The sequence below is a fragment of the Rhinichthys klamathensis genome, unplaced genomic scaffold (assembly GCF_029890125.1).
Source record: "Rhinichthys klamathensis goyatoka isolate OS25496 unplaced genomic scaffold, OSU_Roscu_1.1 h1tg000060l_1, whole genome shotgun sequence".
NCBI lineage: Eukaryota > Metazoa > Chordata > Actinopteri > Cypriniformes > Leuciscidae > Rhinichthys > Rhinichthys klamathensis.
The window spans coordinates 1,827,264-1,846,262 of NW_026606605.1; the positions used below are offsets into that span (position 1 = coordinate 1,827,264).

The following is an 18,999-nucleotide window of genomic DNA, read 5'->3' on the forward strand; positions in this document are numbered from 1 at the left end:
GGCGCCGGCGCTTCGGTCTTTTCCGGCAAGCGCCGGAAGTGATCTCTCGCGCGTGTACGTCACTCATAGGCCTACAATTGTTTTATTATTTATTTTTTAAATTGTTTTCTTTTACGACGGTTTAAACATTCCTGATAAGCGCAAATTAGTACCATTTTAATTAGCCGTCTTACCTACAATCTCTGTTCTGTGAGTGACGTACACACGCACGAGAGATCACTTCCGGCGCTTTCCGGAAAAGATCAGATCACTTGGACGTGGCTGTGGTTACAAGAGGTAAAAACGATATAAATACTGTTCGTTTTCTCACACAAACCGCTCGTTTCGTGTCTTAGGCCATCAATGTGTACTTACATTTATGAGTCATTAAATCATGTTTAATTTGGACTTCTCTGTGTATGCTCTTTGAGGTGGACCCCATATACCTGCATTATATGACTGACAGACAAGAACGGTTTGACCTAAAAATATCAAAATTGAAACTACTGCGGAAACAAAGACATCTACATCTTGGATGCCCTTGAGGTAAGCTAAAACATACCAAAAATAAATTTCAAAGTGAACTATCCCTTTAAAGTTAGCTTGAGATCATTTCCATCTGAACTGGTTATATCTCTTAAACATATAGTGAATATTTAATAAGCAGAAGGATAACCATATTCATCCACACAGTCGAAGCACAACCAAAACAATGTTCTTCTGCAAAATGCATGCAGTTTTTTTAAACACTAGAGGGCCGAAAGTTATAGTGTTCCTGTAAAACTATATAGATATAGAAAATTATTGATAGATTTAACCATTATTCCAAGGCATTACAAACGTTTTGAGTGTAAGGATTTTCTTCCACATTATTTATTATGGAAAAATACAACATTTTCAGTGTTCAACTGGTTCTTGTGCCTCAAGTCTTCCTGGACATCTTCCCTTAACATGGTATTCCAACTGGATCAGATCAATATAAAACAATCTTTATTAAAACAATCCAACCAACAAAATAAAAACACAACATTTCTCTTAGATACAGTAAGTTGACAGGGACTGAGATTCAGATTTATTATCTTTTTGATTGTGGTGCATGTGTAAAATCTGTACTTACATGTTATGTATAAGTACATATTTTAGTACAGAGATCATTAAAATAAAAATCACTTCCAATCACCAACCCCTAAATAAATACAAGGACCAAAAAAAGTACAGGATTGAGAATACCTTTATGGCCTTTTCAAGATAAAATGTTTTGTTTTTATTCAGAGCAATTACAATCTTTTATTTATCCTCAGAATCAAGAAATTCATCAAGAAACTCTAAGACTTCATCCTGAAAGAAAAACAAATGGTTGGAGGAAGAGTTAGAGAGAGAGAACAGTGTTTATTTTAAAATATAAGCTGCAATAACTGCACTAGATATTAAAGACATAAACAGTTACTTGAAATAAAATAAAATATTAAAATCTTTGCTAACACTTTAATTTAAACTTTTTTATTATGTGTATAATTGTAACCAAAGTTAAAATGCATTATAATATTTGCAGATTCATTGTTACTTCTGAAATTGGTTGTTTCTCCTGTGTTTTAATGCATTATACTTTCTAAAGTATATATGTATATAAAGTATATACTTTCTAAAGTGTTACTTTCATAACAATAAATAGATAAGTATTATAATGTTGTGGTTACAATTATTCATGAGACCATACGACGCATCATAAGGTGGATTACAAGGCATAATTAATGCATTAAAATACTTTTATAAGCATATATAAAGGCTTTAAGTAAAGTTTTTCCAAAACCTTTTTTTATTTTAGCTAATTGCTAAAGCAACATTTCTCATTTTAATTTATTTTAACTTGATGTACTAAAACAGCTAAGACAAAAATTGAAATAAAAATGAATAAAAACATATTAAAATAACTAATAAAAATAACAAAAATAAACAACAAAATTTCTAAAACTTTAACTAAAATTAAAATGAATACGGGAAAAAACTAATTTCAAGTATTAAAAAAAACCCCACAATAGTATCTCAATGGTACTAAAATAACACTGTTAAGCGTTTAAAGATTTGCTGGCTCGGCCACTAGAGGGCGGAGTGTCGCTGCTCTGGTGAATCAGTGAGCACAGTGCGCACCCTAGTGGACAAAACTAGCAATATATGCAGTCAGAACTATGAATATTTGTAAAACAACAAGCCAACCAAATACTCTCAGCTCTCACCTCATCATCCGACAGGAACTTCTGTTTGGCGAACTCCAGCATCTGCATCTGAAGCGTCGTCTGATTGTGGTACCGAACTGCCTCCTGTCATGCGAGTGTGCATTATCATTACAACTCCTCACATTAAAAGGTAAGTACATGTGTTTTATACATTATTTCTCATTGATGTGAGACACCTACCACTCTAGGCAAGAAGTCCTCATCACTGAGGCCAAATTTCTCTTTGTGGTAACGATAATACTCCACATTATTCTTCATCACCTCATCACTGGGGTCAAAGAGCATATAGCTGGACACACACGGCACTGCGTTCTTCAGATCATTCACTGAACGAGAATGAAGGAGAGAAACATTTATATACACACACACTGACTGTCTATCAAAAGTTTGGGGTCAGTAAGGTTTTATAAAAAGAAAACTAATCCTTATATTCAGCAAGAATGCATTTCGTTGATCAAAAGTGATAGTAAATACATTTATAATCCATTTATGTTACAAAAAATTCTATTTTAAAGTAAATGCTGTTCTTTTGAACTTTCTATTAAAAAAAAATGTTTTCAACATTGATAATCAGAAATGTTTCTTGAGTAGTAAATCATCATATTAGATTGATTTCTGAAGGATCATGTGACACTGAAGACTGGAGTAATGATGCTGAAAATCCAGCTTTGATCACAGGAATAAAATGTTCATGTTAGTTCACAGTGCATTAACTAATGTCAACAGACACAACCTTTGATCTTAAAAATATATTATTAAATGTTGAAATTAACATTAGCTATTATTAATAAATGATGTAGAAGTATTTTTATTGTTAGTTCATGATAACTAGCGTTAACAAATAAAACCTTATTGTGTTGCTGAAATATAATATCTGTAATTATATGTCACAATATTACTGTTTCACTATGTTTTTGGTCAAATAAATGCAATCTTGGTGAGCATTAGAGACATCTTTCATTAAAAACATTAAATATTCTTACTGACCCCAAAGTTTTGAACGGTAGAATGTGTGTACGTTTTTCACATTCATGGTTCACATATTGTTGTGTTCACGAGTGTAATGGCGTAGTGTGTGTGAGTAAACAAGACGGATGAAATTTGTTCGCTACTCTGTCTCGTGTGCTTTAGCCTACCTCCTGACAGATGCCACACATATGTAGTTTAAAGGGGTCATATAATGATACATGCACTTTTACAAGTTGATTGTACTGAAATGTGTGTTGGCAGTGCCTGTACACAACCATCATAAAATGATACAAATCCATCCAGTGTTTTTGTTTTAATCTCCTTATATGTTTTCCCCTGCCTCAAATCAAGCCGTTCGACCGTGTGACGTCACACGCTCGGAAGCCCCTCCCACGATTGTTGATTGACAGAAGCGTTTCAACACAGACCCGCCCTCGCTCGTGAGCCAGCTGTCAATCATAGTCTGCGCGGACCGGCGCGCTCATTGTTGATATGCTGGAGCACTGTCTATGAGCAGAATGGCGTCTAAGCGATTGTGGTGTTCTGTTCTTGGGTGTAATAACGAACACAGTCATTTTAATGTTCCTGAATCCGAACCGCTGAAGACGCAGTGGCTGAGTTTGTTTTCGAAGGGAATATTCCCCACGAGCAACGTCAATGCTCTCATGTTTGCGCGAATCATTTCTCAGCAGACTGCTTTATAAACAAGGGTCAGTATAAAGCTGGTTTTCCTAAGAAGCTGCACATGAATAAAGGATCGGTACCAGCTATTGATGTTCCTGCTGAACCTCTAGAACAACTGAAGTGAGTGTAACGTTTTATTAAACTTTATATTAATATATTAATCTTTGCAAATCGCTAGCTGCACGCTTCACAATGAATGCGTCTAAGGTTTACACTCAGGATACATTACGGCATGTTTTCTATGTATGACGTTCTCAATATAATTCATAATCCCACGTTTATACTGAACAACGCGTTATGGTTATTGTGTTATTGTGTTACAAACGGTGTACGCACAGAACAGAGAGACGGGGTGAGCAAAGCTCATTATCATTTAAAGTCATATGCACTGAAACGGCGTGCTGAAAACAGAGCTGTTTTTGACCAAGTAAAATAAGTGTTTTCTTACAATACTAATCAGAATTTTTAATTAAAGTATATTACAAACTTTTAATTTAGACCCTAAAGAATCATATTAGCTTGTACAAAAATGGCATTATATGACCCCTTTAAATAGAGGACTTTCCAGACTTACGTTTATAATAAGCAAACTGGAGATAGTGGTACATGGTTGCCACAAATTTGTCAACAACAAATCCACCTACGACCGGCGTGAGCTCGCTCTCACAGCGAACCTTCCTCTCCAGAACCTCAGTGTAATGATCTAAAGAAAGAGAAACATGTTAAAGCGGTTCCGCTGAAGGATGGCGAGGGCAGAGATGACGAGAGCAAACCTGCGATGGACGGGTAAAAGTCTTTAAAGTCTCTGATCTGTCTGGATCCCTCTGACGCTGCGATGCACTCGTCATACACCTTGAAGAAGTCTCTCATTGCCAACTCCATATCTGACACTGATGTTCTGAAGTTGTCTCCGTTATACGCCCGCACGGCCCGAATGAACAGAGACTGGAGGAGAAGAACCTTGAAGCATGAGTGCAGCTGTAAACTACAACACTTATTACATTCAACAGGCGTATCACAATTGTGTGCATTTCCCTGAGCTTGGATTGCACATACTGTATATATTACATTTTTAGAGATATGCATTTTACTGTTTAAAAGTATGGGGTTCGTGAGATTTTTAAATGTTTTTGAAAGTCTCTTACGCTCACCAAGGCTGCATTTATATGCATTTATCTGACAGTAATATTGTAAATTATTGCAATTTAATTTTAGCATCAGTACTCCAGTCTTCATTGCCACATGATCCTTCAGAAATCATTCTTATATGCTGATTTGCTGCTTAAAAACATTTATTATTATTATTATTATCAATGTTGAAAACTTGTGCAGCTTAATATTTGTGTGGAAACCGTGATACATTTTTTTCAGGATTCTTTGATGAAAAGAAAGATTTCATTTTTTTTTATAGAAAACTTTTGTAAAATTATACGTCTTTATTGATATTTTTTATATATATTTAATGTCTTTGCTGAATAAAATAATTTATTAATTTTACTGACCCTAGAGTTATTTGGAGTTAAATGGGTTTTTTTCCCATTATAAATAATATTATCAGCATACTTGAATGAAAAGTTGAATTTAAAAATTAACATGAATTTCAGTATTTCTTAGAATTTGTTTTAACGCCCTTTTTCTCTAATGGCAGCTGATCTTAAGAGTTGTTCTTGTTCGACAAGCCAATTCACTCGAATATACATCACAATAGAAAAGTCTACCGCAACTTCCGTTTCATGCCGACTTTAATATGAGGACTTGATCGCCCCTTAAACACTGTTTTATGTGTGGGGTCTCAGTCTCACCTCATATGATTTGGTCTCCAGGTCTTTCATATGTTCCTCTGCTCCAGGTAAGCTCTTGTAATAGTTCATGTTCCTCTGCATCATCTCGTCATCAGGATGCTTTAGCAGGAAAGTGTGCGCTGCAGATACAGCTTTGGCCAAATTTTCACTCTGGAACAATTTATAATAACCAATTTGGTCAGACATAGTATAGACCATATAGGCCAACTATTCCAATAAGTACTTTGAAATACCATGTACTTTGAAAATGTACCATGGTACATAAGGTAAACATTCAGTACCATTGTCTATTACTATGTTATACTATATACACATACAAAAAAAGTATTATAAAAACAATGGTAATACAATGTTTATGCACTTGGTATCATGGTAATATCATGGATATTTGCTCATGTCCCATGGTAATATTCTATGAAGTACTTTGAAATACAATGTATTTTGATATACTATGGTGCATGATTCAAAGAAACTACAAAAATAACATGGTACGTACGTGTTAAATACCATGGTGACATTCTCTACAGTCCAATTATGTAATACTATGGTACAGTATTACAAAGCACCAACTTTTAACCTCATTCTCGCATTGTTAATGCAATGAGTGAACGTTAATGACTTACTTTGAAGTAAGCAAACTGCAGGTACTTGTAGGGTTCCCGTTTCTCGAACTCCTCGATGGTTTCTCTGCTGGGGAGCGTCTGTCTGAAGGCAGGTAAACCCTGTTTGCATCGCTTCAGACACTGCGCTCGCCTCATCACGTTACCGAACGCGTGTAGCTCGGGGAAGTCGCTGAAGCGGGTCTCGTCGTCGAGTCGTACCGTGCTGCAGTTCAGGTTACAGAAGGCCTCGCTGTCCCGGAGCAGTCGGTACAGCCGGAGACTCACCTCCAGAAACTCCACGCTCTCGGGCCACTTCTCCTCGCTGTACTGGTCTAAAGCGTGCCGGTACGCAGAGTCCAGGGGCATGAGCTCGTGCCGTGGGAAACTGCGAAAGTTGTATTTCTCATACTGTGCAAGAACGCAAAAAGAAAAGCAGAATAAAAGAAATGCGAGCCTCAGGCAGTGCGATGAGGAGGCCATGGTCCCGTATGGGAATCCCAAAGTACGCAGGGGTGGGAGAGAACAAGACCCGCCCGCAGACTCTCCACGTCCCCAAAATCCGTCAGCGCGCTCCCTTCCCCCAAGCAGCTAAAAACACTACAGTGATTTACTAACAAATATTTATTCATCTAAGCCTTCAGTAACATCTGTGGCCAACATTTACTTTAGGGTCTAAAGAGTTTATTTTACACATAGTTCACATACTGTCTTGCTGCCTGCTGTAAATAGTCACACACTCACTCTCACACACACATGTTGTGTTTTCATGTTTTATGTGGACTTTCCATAGACATAATGATTGTTATACTGTACAAACTGTAGCCTATATTTTCTCCCCTTACACTAAACCTAACGTTACCCATGGGGACCTAAAAATGTCCCCACAAGGACAAGGATTTCAGACATTTTATTAACATAATGATGGTTACCAGGACCACACACACATTGTTTGCAACTTTTTATTGGTCTTAGGCAATATGATATATATATATAGGCCTATATTTTTCCAGCAGTTGTGACCAGAAATAAAACATAATTACACTAACTTTTGTGAAACGAAAAAGAAAGTTTGTTTCATTACTCTGTACACATTATGTGCCCACTTTTTGGGATTTTTTTTTTTTTTTAATGATTGGGATTTAATAGGTTAAACAAGTGGGGAAAACCCTTAAAATGAAACTTCCTAAAGTGAAAAGATGCGTTTTATATTGTTCCTGATATTTTATAACATTACATTTATCAAAAACTGCTTCACAGCATTAGGGGGGCATGTGAGTATCTGATCTGAAACGCCTGTTGCGCTGCATTATGGTCCCTCTATAATTACAGTCTCATAAAGCGCGAGCCGCCCATCTCTGTGCCACGTAGAAAACATTCCAGCCTCCAGGCCTGCGTTTCCGCTTTTCCCTGCAAAACGGAGCTCTTTCCTGCGCGTTCTCCATGTAAAGTGACACCGTGGGCAAAAGAAGAAGAAGTTAGAGCGAGTTTGAGGATCCGGCGTCCACCACGTCTACACACTCCCCGTTTCATCTACAGTGCTCGAGAGGGATCGAGGAGACTCTGCTGCAGCGCGCGAACGCAGCAAACCAGTCCTTAGCGAAAAACAACGGAAGATGAAACGATTAACGGTGCAAATGATTCTCCTGGCTGTCCTAGTTACGTTAGTGGCGTGCAACCCGCCGCCGGTACCGTTAGATGACATCGTTATTGAGAAGACGTTCACTCCGGAACGCTGCGACCGCCTGGTCAAGTCAGGAGACTTTGTTCGTTATCATTACATCGGCATGTTCCCTGATGGAAAGAAGTTTGACTCCAGGTTAGTTCAAAATGCATGGTTGCCCTCCATTGTTCTTCATCTTCTCACCTGGCCTGAAGCCATTTGCGTCTGGAGGTTTACTACAGCCACGCAGGCAGAGCAGATCTACTGTGACTTGCTCATTTAGGCCTACCATAGTGAACATTTACTTCTGCAAAGCACATCCTAAACATTTACAATTGATTTAAAACAAGTTTACATTTGCAAATTGCAATAGTCTATAGAATGAATGGATGAATGAATACGTGTCTGAGTGAACCAATGAAGGAATGTGTACGTGAGTGAGTGAGTGAACGAATGAATGAGTGATGGGCAAGATAATTTACATCTTTTTAAAGGTACATCTAAATGAAAAGTGTAAATAAAGTTATATGTATATATAGTATGTGTACATACAGTATATATATATATATACTGTAAAAAAATAAGTTGTCTTAAATTTTTAAGTGCAATCAACTTGTATACATGTATGTGTGTGTATATATATATATATCACTATATAAAATATAAATATATATGATCAAAATATATTAATATATGATCAGGTAATGTTTTTCCAATGCTTTTACTCATCAAATTAAGTTAAGCTATTTTTAACTTTTTTTTATAATTTATACAAGATTGTTCTAATTTTAAGTCACTTTAATGTAATTTAAGTTGAAATGACTTAAACATATATATTTATATTTTATACAGTGATATATATATATATATATACACACATACCGGTACATACAAGTTAATTGCACTTACAAATTTAAGACAACAACTTATTTCTTTACAGTATATATATATATATATATATATATATATATATATATATATATATATTTAAGTCATTTCAACTTAAATTACATTAAAGTGACTTAAAATTAGATGAATCTTGTATAAATTATAAAAAAGTTGAAAATTGGTTAACCTAGGGTTAGAGTTAGAGCCTAACCTATAGTAATACATGTAGTTATTTAATATTACTCCGTACTTATTTGAGTAAGTAGTACAGTGTAATTACGTCATCTTAAAATAAAGTGTATCCATAAATTCTTAATATCTTATAAAAGTATGCTTCTCAAGAATAGATATCCAGATTCTATGTTTTTACTGTAAAATAACACCAAAATGATTACTAAGAAAAGTATTTTGTGGTATAATACATGTTTGTTTATGTGTGTGTTTGCAGTTATGACCGTGGCACCACCTATAATGTGTTTGTTGGCCAGAAGAAGCTGATCGCTGGGATGGACAAAGCTTTAGTGGGCATGTGTGTAAATGAACGATGGATGATCAAAATCCCTCCACAGCTTGCCTACGGAAAGGACGGCTATGGTAAACACACTTTCAAATCACAGTTCTCTGTTTACCACTTCATGCATGAATGCAATTATTTGTCATTTAGATGTCTGTCGGTGTAGATGCCATCAGCACATTTGCATGTGAATAAGCACAAACTTACAGAGACCTACAATTCCCATGATTCTCCTGCACTCCTGCTGAGTCACGGGAGCATGGGATCTCGCGGTGGAGAGAGAGAAAGGGGGGAAGTTGAACGGATGGGGGTGTGAATTCCCAAGGGGAGTGATCCGAAGAGGAATGTTGAACCATGTGCGCTTGTCAGAACTAGTTGTGGAGATGGTGTGTGTATGTCTGGCCAATTCGGCTGCATGAAACACAAACAGATGTGTAGAATTAACTGCACATATACCAGAGTCAATTGTGTTTTTTTGTGTGGTTTTTGTGGTTTTTATAACACAGTGAAACGGGCCAAATTGAGGGGACATCATTTTTGGCCAGGCTGTCATACAAAGAAATTATGAACACATGCAAAACAAGAGAAACAACAAAATATTAATAACTGATTTTGTTGTAGTCGATGCTTTTTCCTGAGCTTTTTTTTTTTGCATAGTAAAATGAAACCTTTCATCAGATAAAAACCTTAACCAAGTTTAGTGTTTTGTTCTTCCCTCATATTTAACATATTTAAAATATATATATATTAAATATTTCCCTCATATTTTGATGGTTTAATCGAACTTGTAGGGTAATTAAAAAAACTAACAAATATCCCCTCCAGACATCACTTTTAGCTACTACTATATTTCAAAATGTAATTGGTAACACTTACTTATTAAGATGAAGTAAGCATGAACAATAATTCTACTGCATTTTTTAATCTTAGTTCATGTTAATTTCATCATTTACTAATACATTATTAAAATCAAAAGTTGTATTTTTTAACGTTAGTTAATGCACTGTGAACTAACACATGAACAAACAATTAACTATTTTGCTTAACCAACATTAACAAAGATGAATAAGTACTGTAATAAATGTATTTCTCAGTCTTAGTTCATATTCATTATTAATACATGAACTAATGTTATTTATTCCTGTGATGCAAAGCTGAATTTTCAGCAGTCAGTTTTCAGTGTAACATGATCCTTTAGAAATCTTCTGATGTAAGACTATATTATTATATATCTCATCATCACAAAAGCTCTTCCCGTGAAACATAGGCTACACAATACACTTTCCCTGCCAAACGAAAACTAATAATGAAGTCTTTATAGTAAACACAAAGACTAAAGCATTTATTGTCTTGCTTTAGTCGCGCTTTAAATAGATGGCCAGGTTTCAAAGCTGCAAAGCTTGTTTGACTTTATTCCTCAAAGTATTTTGTGTCATTTCCTGTCAGGTGACATCATCCCCGCAGATTCCATCCTTCACTTTGATGTGCTGATGTTAGACATCTGGAACGCAGAGGACAAGGTGCAGATAAAGACCTACTTCAAGCCCGAGAGCTGTAACCGCACTGTGGAAGTGTCAGATTATATCCGCTACCACTACAATGGTACTCTGCTCGATGGCACGCTGTTCGACTCCAGGTGAGTCATGTGGACCTCACAAAAATAAAAAATAGATACGTATATACAGGTGAAACTCTAAAAATTAGAATATGGTGCAAAAGTTCATTTATTTCAGTAATTCAACTTAAAGGGATACTCCACTTTTTTTTGGAAATAGGCTCATTTTACAACTCCCCCAGAGTTAAACTGTTGAGTTTTACCGTTTTTGAATCCATTCAGCCGATCTCCGGTTCTGGCGGTACCACTTTTAGCATAGCTTAGCATACATCATTGAAGTGGACAAGACCATTAGCATTTCTCATAAAAAAATGACCAAAGAGTTTCGATATTTTTCCTATTTAAACTTGACTCTTCTGTAGTTACGTCGTGCAGCAGGCGTAATGATATGACGCAGCTGGGGACTATTTTCAGGCGCTGCGTCGTATCATTACGCCTGCTGCACTCATGGTACGGCAGTAAAGTTTCTTGATTATTACGCAGGAATGAGAGTATAGTTCCTAGCCATATCAGCCTAGAAAATCGCAACTTTACATTTTCCGTCGGTCTTAGTGCACGATGTAACTACAGAAGACTCACGTTTTAAATAGGAAAAATATCGAAACACTTTGGTCATTTTTTTTTTAGAAATGCTAATGGTCTTGTCCACTTCAATGATGTATGCTAAGCTATGCTAAAAGTGGTACCGCCAGAACCGGAGATCGGCTGAATGGATTCAAAAACGGTAAAACTCAACAGTTTAACTCTGGGGGAGTTGTAAAATGAGCCTATTTCCAAAAAAAGTGGAGTATCCCTTTAAAAGGTGAAACTAATATATTATATAGACTCATTACATGCAAAGTAGAGATATTTCAAGTCTTTATTTGTTATAATTTTGATGATTATGGCTTACAGATATGAAAACCTTTTCACAATATTCTAATTTTGAATTTGGGGTTTTCATAAGCTGTAAGCCATAATCATCAAAATTATAACAAATAAAGGCTTGAAATATCTCACTTTGCATGTAATGAGTCTATATAATATATTAGTTTCACCTTTTAAGTTGAATTACTGAAATAAATGAACTTTTGCACCATATTCTAATTTTTCGAGTTTCACCTGTACACATTGTACATACACATACAGTATATATAGCAAAGGTTCCTAAATGATTCAGTGTTTTTGAACGAATCGGTTAATGATTAAATAGGTGTGTTCGACTTGAAGCGGCGCTGTGCAGACCGATCGGTGTATGACATCAAAGTTACGAATAGATGGTCTTGTATGCTTTCGAATCACTCTCGCTGTATTTTAATGTCATAAACTGATCGTCTGCGCAGCTCCTCTTCAATTCAAACACACCTATTTAATCATTCACATGGCGCCACCTATTGGTGTAATCCTGTAACATGCAGAAAGAGCCGCTGAAAAATCGCTGTTTACAATGACAGTCTGCCTAAAACAAGGGTTTATTTGTTTATTTAAATAAATATTAGATTCAAATAAATAATAAACATCTAACAGTACAGTACTACGGTGAATAGAAAATAAATATGTAAGACAATTTTTAAAAAATATTTTCCAAATAATATTTTACACATACTTATAATATTATTTCATTCAGTATAAATTGGGTCTTTATACATACATGAAACTATATAGCTGCCTTTTAAATTTTAGGATGAGGGTCCCTCGTATGAACATAATGATTGTGGGTCTATGGCATCAAAAAATATAGAAAACCCCTTCTTTAAAACACACAAAAGCAATATATTATAGCACTCTTGGATCGCTGCTTGACCAATCACATTTGAGGACCAGAACTGTTGTATAATGCACAAATGTAAATAAATGGAATATATGTGAATATGTTACAATTGTAAATAAATATAACATCATTTATAATTATAAATATATAATTTTAGATGTCCAAAAATTAAATAGAAATATAAATTTTTTGGACATAAACAGGTTAAAACCATTTTCATGCTTCTAATTATTGCTTATTTTATGTAATACATTTCAAGAATATTAAAATAAAGATTTATGTAATTTTTTTCCTGATGAGTATTTCTGATTCATTTGCAGTCACACACGTATGCGCACCTATGACACTTACGTGGGGATTGGCTGGCTCATTGCGGGAATGGACCAGGGGCTTTTGGGAATGTGTGTGGGAGAAAAACGCATCATCACCATACCACCTTTCCTTGGCTATGGAGAGAATGGAGATGGTGAGAGTCCTTTTATTAGTAATATACACAACTAACAGTATTTGTCCATTCAAATGAAGAATTACAGCATCGTTATCTCCTCTCACAGGAAGTGACATCCCCGCTCAAGCCTCTCTGGTGTTTGATGTGGTTCTGCTGGACCTTCATAACCCCAAAGATGAAATCACAGTACAGGTGGAAAACCTTCCAGATCCTTGTCCACGCAAGAGTCAAGTTGGAGACTTCATGCGGTATCATTATAACGGATCCCTGCTGGACGGCACATTCTTTGACTCCAGGTAAAAACCCTACACACTTTCATTTCTTAAAGTGATACACAGTGCACTTATGCTTACAGTTGTGTTTATGTTTCAGTTACTCAAGGAATCGCACATATGACACTTACATCGGTAAAGGCTATGTGATCGCAGGAATGGACCAAGGACTCCTGGGTGTGTGTGTTGGAGAGCGCAGGAGGGTTGTTATCCCACCTCACCTGGCGTATGGAGAAGAGGGCACAGGTGTGTGTTGATCTGCCTTTTTATTGTTTAAAGTGCTTTTTCGGATATTACCTTTCATGCAGTGTGTAATATAGCTGTTTGTGAATGTAACAGGTCTGCAAAGTTTCAAAGATCGAAGTGCTCGATATATGGAGTTACTGTTGTCCACATGTCAAGAAGACAGTTTTCTGCGCTGCAAAAGCAAATACACTTTAATGCATTTCCAAAGGAAAGGAGTTGGACTCGAATTGATACAGTAAAACCGACACCATTGTTACTGTTCGTATCACTGTGTATCAAGTGCTGAGGAAGAGCTGAAATTCAGATATGGTAATGGTGTTTCGTTTCCAACATCCACTGTAAGCGGTCGACCAATCACAGCAGACTGGGCCATCTGACCAATCAGAGCAGAGGCTCTCGGAAAGCCGGGTTTAGAGAGGCCGAATCCTTTATCGAACCGTTTCAGACACTGTGAGAAAAGAGCTGATGCTGCAATGTATATTATGAGACAATTAAAGTGTTTTTTGTAAACCTACTGTTGGAGACCTCCAAAACAAAACCAAGAACCTTTAAAATAGCATAATAAGGGCACTTTAAGACTAGGTGAACAAACAACAACAAACATTTACCTTTGTATGAATCTCTTCTTTTTCCTCCTACAGGAACTAAGATCCCTGGCTCAGCTGTGCTGGTGTTTGATGTCCACATTATTGATTTCCATAACCCATCTGATACAGTTGTGATCACCAGTGTGAAGCCAGAGAACTGCACCTACAATGCAAAAAGTGGTGATTTTGTCAAATACCACTACAACGCCACTCTCATGGATGGCACCAACATCAGCTCCACGTGCGTTGCAATTATACATTTTGCATAGCATTTTGTTTTTTGAAGTTGACATTACAAGCATTTATTTTATTAATGTTTTTATCTAAACTGATGTTTTCCTCTGTGTCTGTGTGTTAATGCAGGCACACCTTTGGCAAGACATATAATGTGGTTCTGGGGTCCGGACAGGTGGTTTTAGGCATGGAACAAGGGCTAACGGGAATGTGTGTTGGAGAGAAGCGCAACCTAGTCATTCCACCTCACCTTGCCTATGGAGAGAGGGGAGTTGGTAAGACACACATTTATATTATTATTATTTCCACTAAGGTCATTCTGAGTTCTGAATTCATTCAGTGAAGAACTTGACCGACTGATACCGTTACTAGTAGATTTGTGAAGCTTTTTGAACGATTCATTAAAAGAGCCGACTCATAAGAGTCATTTCTTGTGAATCGGACTACAAGTAGGTACTTATTTTGCTAAAAAGTATGTTCTATATAGTATGAATCTGTGTAATGAATGTAATCTGTACGTACTATATTTATCATGTATGTTGTTATTATCATGTGACCTACCAGCGTCAGTGGCGTCTCTTCACTGTCATTCACAAATCCTCTCCCGTGGCCTCATGGGATAGTAAAGTGTCCATCATAATATGCACACCTCAGAATCTCGCAGGAAGTCGGTCATCCGGGTACTCTTTTATGAGTACTGTGAATTCAAACATACTTCTTTTGTCACATACTGTTTTTTGTCTACAATATAGTAGGGAAGTATGTGATTTTGGATGCAGCCACTGTTTGAGCTGAATGTATTTTATTCACTAAAAAGAACCGACTCTTAAGAATCATTTATTTAAAGCTGCTGTCCGTAGCTTTTTTTGGGTTAAAAATTATCCAAAATACATATTTGATAAAATACATAACCAGCCAGTGTTCAAAACTATCTGCTTGCCTTAGCTCGATGCAAAACGGTAAGCTTGTAATAATGTTTTTAATTTTAGTGGTACTGGTGGATTTCCGCGGGAGATTCGAGCATGTCTTTGCGTCATTACGTCACATCTGTACACATAAAGAAGACTCTCGGCTAGTATAAGCTATATTGCGTGTGAGGATGTTGGAGGTAGAGATTTATAGCCTTTTCTCACAGCACTTGATATAATTAAACTTATCAATTTGATGGCGGATCCAGAAAGGTTCAAACGACGATCATCATCAGTGACAACTAGAGACTCACCCGCTGTAACATGCAAAAGACTTCGTTCGGACTTCGGAGTGGCTACAGAAAAAAAGAGACTGCAACCGGACCCATGCGAAAACAAGGATAATATCGGAAGGACATTACATGATGTAGTCACGCAATGCTTGCTGACGTTGTTAACATTAACAATTAGAGAACATAGTATAGCTACTTTGCACGGTTTTGCGTGAAATGATAACTTATAAGCAATTGTTAGATTTAATCAGCGCGATTTACTGCAATGTCAGAACCAGAACAAAAGTGAATGTTTCTTACTAGTTCAGATGACATTTCCCGGTGAAAATTATTATGTTGGTCATACTTCCAAAAAGAATAATCTGTGATTCTGAATGACAATATCCACATCGGCGCGGTGACTGACAGCTGCACACTCTCCTCAAACACTGTGTTCATCCGCGCTGTGCCGTCTCGAGGGTGTTGAACTACAACCCACGTAAAGTTGATAATTCCGCGAATGACTGCAATTGCAGATTTCGAACAGAGATGGCGACAAAGAGGAAAAATGACGGACTGCAGCTTTAAGAATCGGTCGGATAATGCTTAGCTGTAGCTTTTGGCTTTGTGATTTTTTTTATTGCAATGTGTGATGGACCCACCAGAGGGAGCCAACAGACACCAGCAAAGGAAATTATTCTTACAAACTTACTCAGCTAAAAAAAACGATTTATGAGCTAATATCAAAAAAGAATTAGCCGTCATTTAGTGAGTCAACTAATGTTGTTTTAATGTTTTAATTATTTAATGATGAGAGGGATGGTCCACATGGTCCCTTAAAACTGCAACTCTATACCAACGTGTAGAAACACAGTTCAAACCTGTATATTTCCCAGAATGTTAAATATAGAATTTTAAAGATGGTGTGAAATGGAAAATGCGTTAGTCTTTTCTTCCCCATTGTGATCCAAGTGAAGAAAAAATGTAGGGCGGGACTTGATTTTGTCAATGGGGAATTGATTGGATGGTCGTGGGTTGCTATTGGTCGATCTCATGTGAGTGACAGGTTGCCCTCCAATCGCTCCAGTAAACGCATCATCAGAGTAGAGATGCTGCAAGAGGAAGAGGAAGGGGAAGTTATTTCGATTAAAGATTATGAGCACACTTGAAATAAAATAATGATGTGCACGGATAAATCACTGCAATATTCCATAAAAAAACAAGAATTGTCCATTCTGATTTCATAGTGACTTTAAGTACCATTTGTTTGCTCAGATGGAGAGGTCCCTGGCAGTGCTGTGCTGGTGTTTGATGTTGAGATGGTGGACATGGAGGAGGGTCTTCCTGACGGCTACATGTTTGTGTGGAACAACGATGTCTCTCCTGATCTTTTCAGTGAGATGGACAAGAACAAAGACGCACAAGTGGACTCCACTGAGGTATACAGCTTTTGACTGTGTGTTTGGCTGTGTATCACCAATACATCTGCAAAATGTTTATTAAGTTAATTTTATTATTGTCTGTCCCTTCCATACAGTTTTCAGATTACATCCTCCTGCAGGTAGAAGAGGGCAAAGGTCGTCTTGCGCCAGGTTTTGAAACGAAACGCATCATAGAGAACATGTACGATAACCAGGACCGCAACAAGGATGGACGAATCACAGAGGATGAGTTTAAACTCAAGGCAGATGAAGTCACTCATGATGAGCTATGAGGCTGGACTCAGGGATACAGGGTTGTGATTGGTTGTGTGGTTTAATATTATAATAAGTGGGAGGGGTATAAAGATACTGGATTTGCCAGTGAAGTGTCACTGTTGATGACTTTAGATGTTTGTTTGAGAGGTGTGTGCTTGTATGAGTGTGCATAATTGTGTTTATATATGATTTTTGTACATGTATTTGAATGTTTGTAAGAGTCTTGAGTGATACAAATGTGCAAAACATTGCTTTGTAAAAAAAAATCCCTTTAATAAACACATTCCAACCCCCAAAATGTTACTTAAATTACTATTTTATTACAGCTTGAGAAATATTGCTTTTCATAAGTGACCAGCAGAAGTTAGGTAAAAGGTGAGCAGCTTCAACATAACATTTGTTACATAATTTAGGGTTTTAGCTTGTGGACTGACATGTTAAAATGCAATATGTGTGTTATCCGAGGCATAATATTTGCAAGCTTTTTGAACTTTGAATGTTTTCTTCATGATTGATCATGTCCATTCTGATTATGTTCCTGATAATGTTCTTTCAGCCTTAGCAAATAGGAATAGCACTAAAACAGTCGCTACACGACTCAATGAACAATGCCTGAGAATAACATGAGCGTCTAAGTGTCTGTGTCTGCCCGGTGTTTTTGTAATCCTCTGAACGTGTGTCAGTGTGTGTTTAGTAGGTGTGAGGAGATAGAGACTCCAAACCGGAACTGACAGTAACAGACATGAGTACAACGTGAAAACAAACGGACCTTTTCTGTCCCCAAGAATAAAAAAAAAAAGGAAAAAGCATTACTAAATTGTTCGGACACTTGGAAAACAAAACAAAAATTGAATTGAAATCATTACCATCATGTCAAGCATTTATAAAACCCTCCTTGCTAAGCTTTCTTCAAAAATGAACCATTTCTTGATATTTTTATAAGCTTAAAGTTAATTAACTGATAGCTATAACTTGATGTGTTAAAAAGTCCAGTCGTGTATGGATTTTTCTCCAAAAAGTGAGAAATGTCATTACCATCACATCATTATTCTCACATAAAATCCACACATTATACAAAAGTATATTTGAACTTTGATTTCAAGTTGTCCAATGTGCCCCAAATCACTTCCATAAATATCAGACAAAAGTCATTACAGCCAGGCTTTTTACTACTATAATGACCAGTGTTGGGGTAACGCATTACAACAAGTAATGCAAGGTATGTAATCAGATTACTTTCCTCAATGATTTCCGGTCAATTCCGGATCAAAACACAAGCGAAAAAGAAGCAGACGACGAGTTGCTAAAAGCATTGCTTGTGGACATTTAAAATAAAGTGATCATCAAACAGTAAACAGTATATAAACCAAAATCTATGGTTTGATGATCGTTCTGAATCCATTCATAACATTAAAAATGTTTCTTTTTTTTTTTAAATTAAACTTACCCATATTCATGCATGAATCGAGAATTAAATAGTCGAGAACTCTTCTTTCTTTTGATATTTTGCAGATATTCAGATATTCATGCAACAAAAATATACAGAGAGAGAGAGAGAAGAGAGAGAGAGAGAGAGAGAGAGAGAGAGAGAGAGAGAGAGAGAGAGAGAGAGAGAGAGAGAGAGAGAGAGAGAGAGAG

General features: G+C 36.6%; 2 protein-coding genes across 2 annotated transcripts; one reads left to right on the forward strand and one right to left on the reverse strand.

Annotated features, from left to right (window-relative positions):
* Positions 1-947: 947 nt before the first annotated feature.
* crtap (cartilage associated protein) lies at positions 948-6,826 on the reverse strand. Its single transcript, XM_056249612.1, has 7 exons — positions 6,292-6,826; positions 5,669-5,818; positions 4,640-4,811; positions 4,441-4,569; positions 2,394-2,539; positions 2,214-2,297; positions 948-1,317 (listed from the first exon to the last, which is right to left on the reverse strand). The coding sequence occupies exons 1-7, from the start codon at positions 6,748-6,750 to the stop codon at positions 1,267-1,269; spliced, it is 1,191 nt and encodes a 396-aa protein (XP_056105587.1). The 5' UTR covers positions 6,751-6,826; the 3' UTR covers positions 948-1,266.
* Positions 6,827-7,617: 791 nt separating this feature from the next.
* On the forward strand, positions 7,618-17,659 carry fkbp9 (FKBP prolyl isomerase 9). The gene is made up of 10 exons (XM_056249603.1): positions 7,618-8,086; positions 9,267-9,412; positions 10,779-10,968; positions 13,018-13,163; positions 13,252-13,441; positions 13,518-13,663; positions 14,305-14,491; positions 14,614-14,759; positions 16,940-17,103; positions 17,202-17,659. Exons 1-10 carry the CDS (start codon positions 7,884-7,886, stop codon positions 17,376-17,378), a joined length of 1,695 nt encoding a protein of 564 aa, XP_056105578.1. The 5' UTR covers positions 7,618-7,883; the 3' UTR covers positions 17,379-17,659.
* Positions 17,660-18,999: the final 1,340 nt, after the last annotated feature.

Bases quoted from the DNA above. Each gene is read 5' to 3' on its own strand.
- crtap (XM_056249612.1), bottom strand. From the start codon at position 6,750: ATGGCCTCCTCATCGCACTGCCTGAGGCTCGCATTTCTTTTATTCTGC. The intron at 4,812-5,668 runs GTGAGACTGAGA...CTTCTCCTCCAG, and splicing joins TGGAGACCAAATCATATGAG to TCTCTGTTCATTCGGGCCGT. The intron at 1,318-2,213 runs GTGAGAGCTGAG...TTTTTCTTTCAG, and splicing joins AGTTCCTGTCGGATGATGAG to GATGAAGTCTTAGAGTTTCT.
- fkbp9 (XM_056249603.1), top strand. From the start codon at position 7,884: ATGAAACGATTAACGGTGCAAATGATTCTCCTGGCTGTCCTAGTTACG. The intron at 9,413-10,778 runs GTAAACACACTT...ATTTCCTGTCAG, and splicing joins CTACGGAAAGGACGGCTATG to GTGACATCATCCCCGCAGAT. The intron at 17,104-17,201 runs GTATACAGCTTT...CCTTCCATACAG, and splicing joins CACAAGTGGACTCCACTGAG to TTTTCAGATTACATCCTCCT.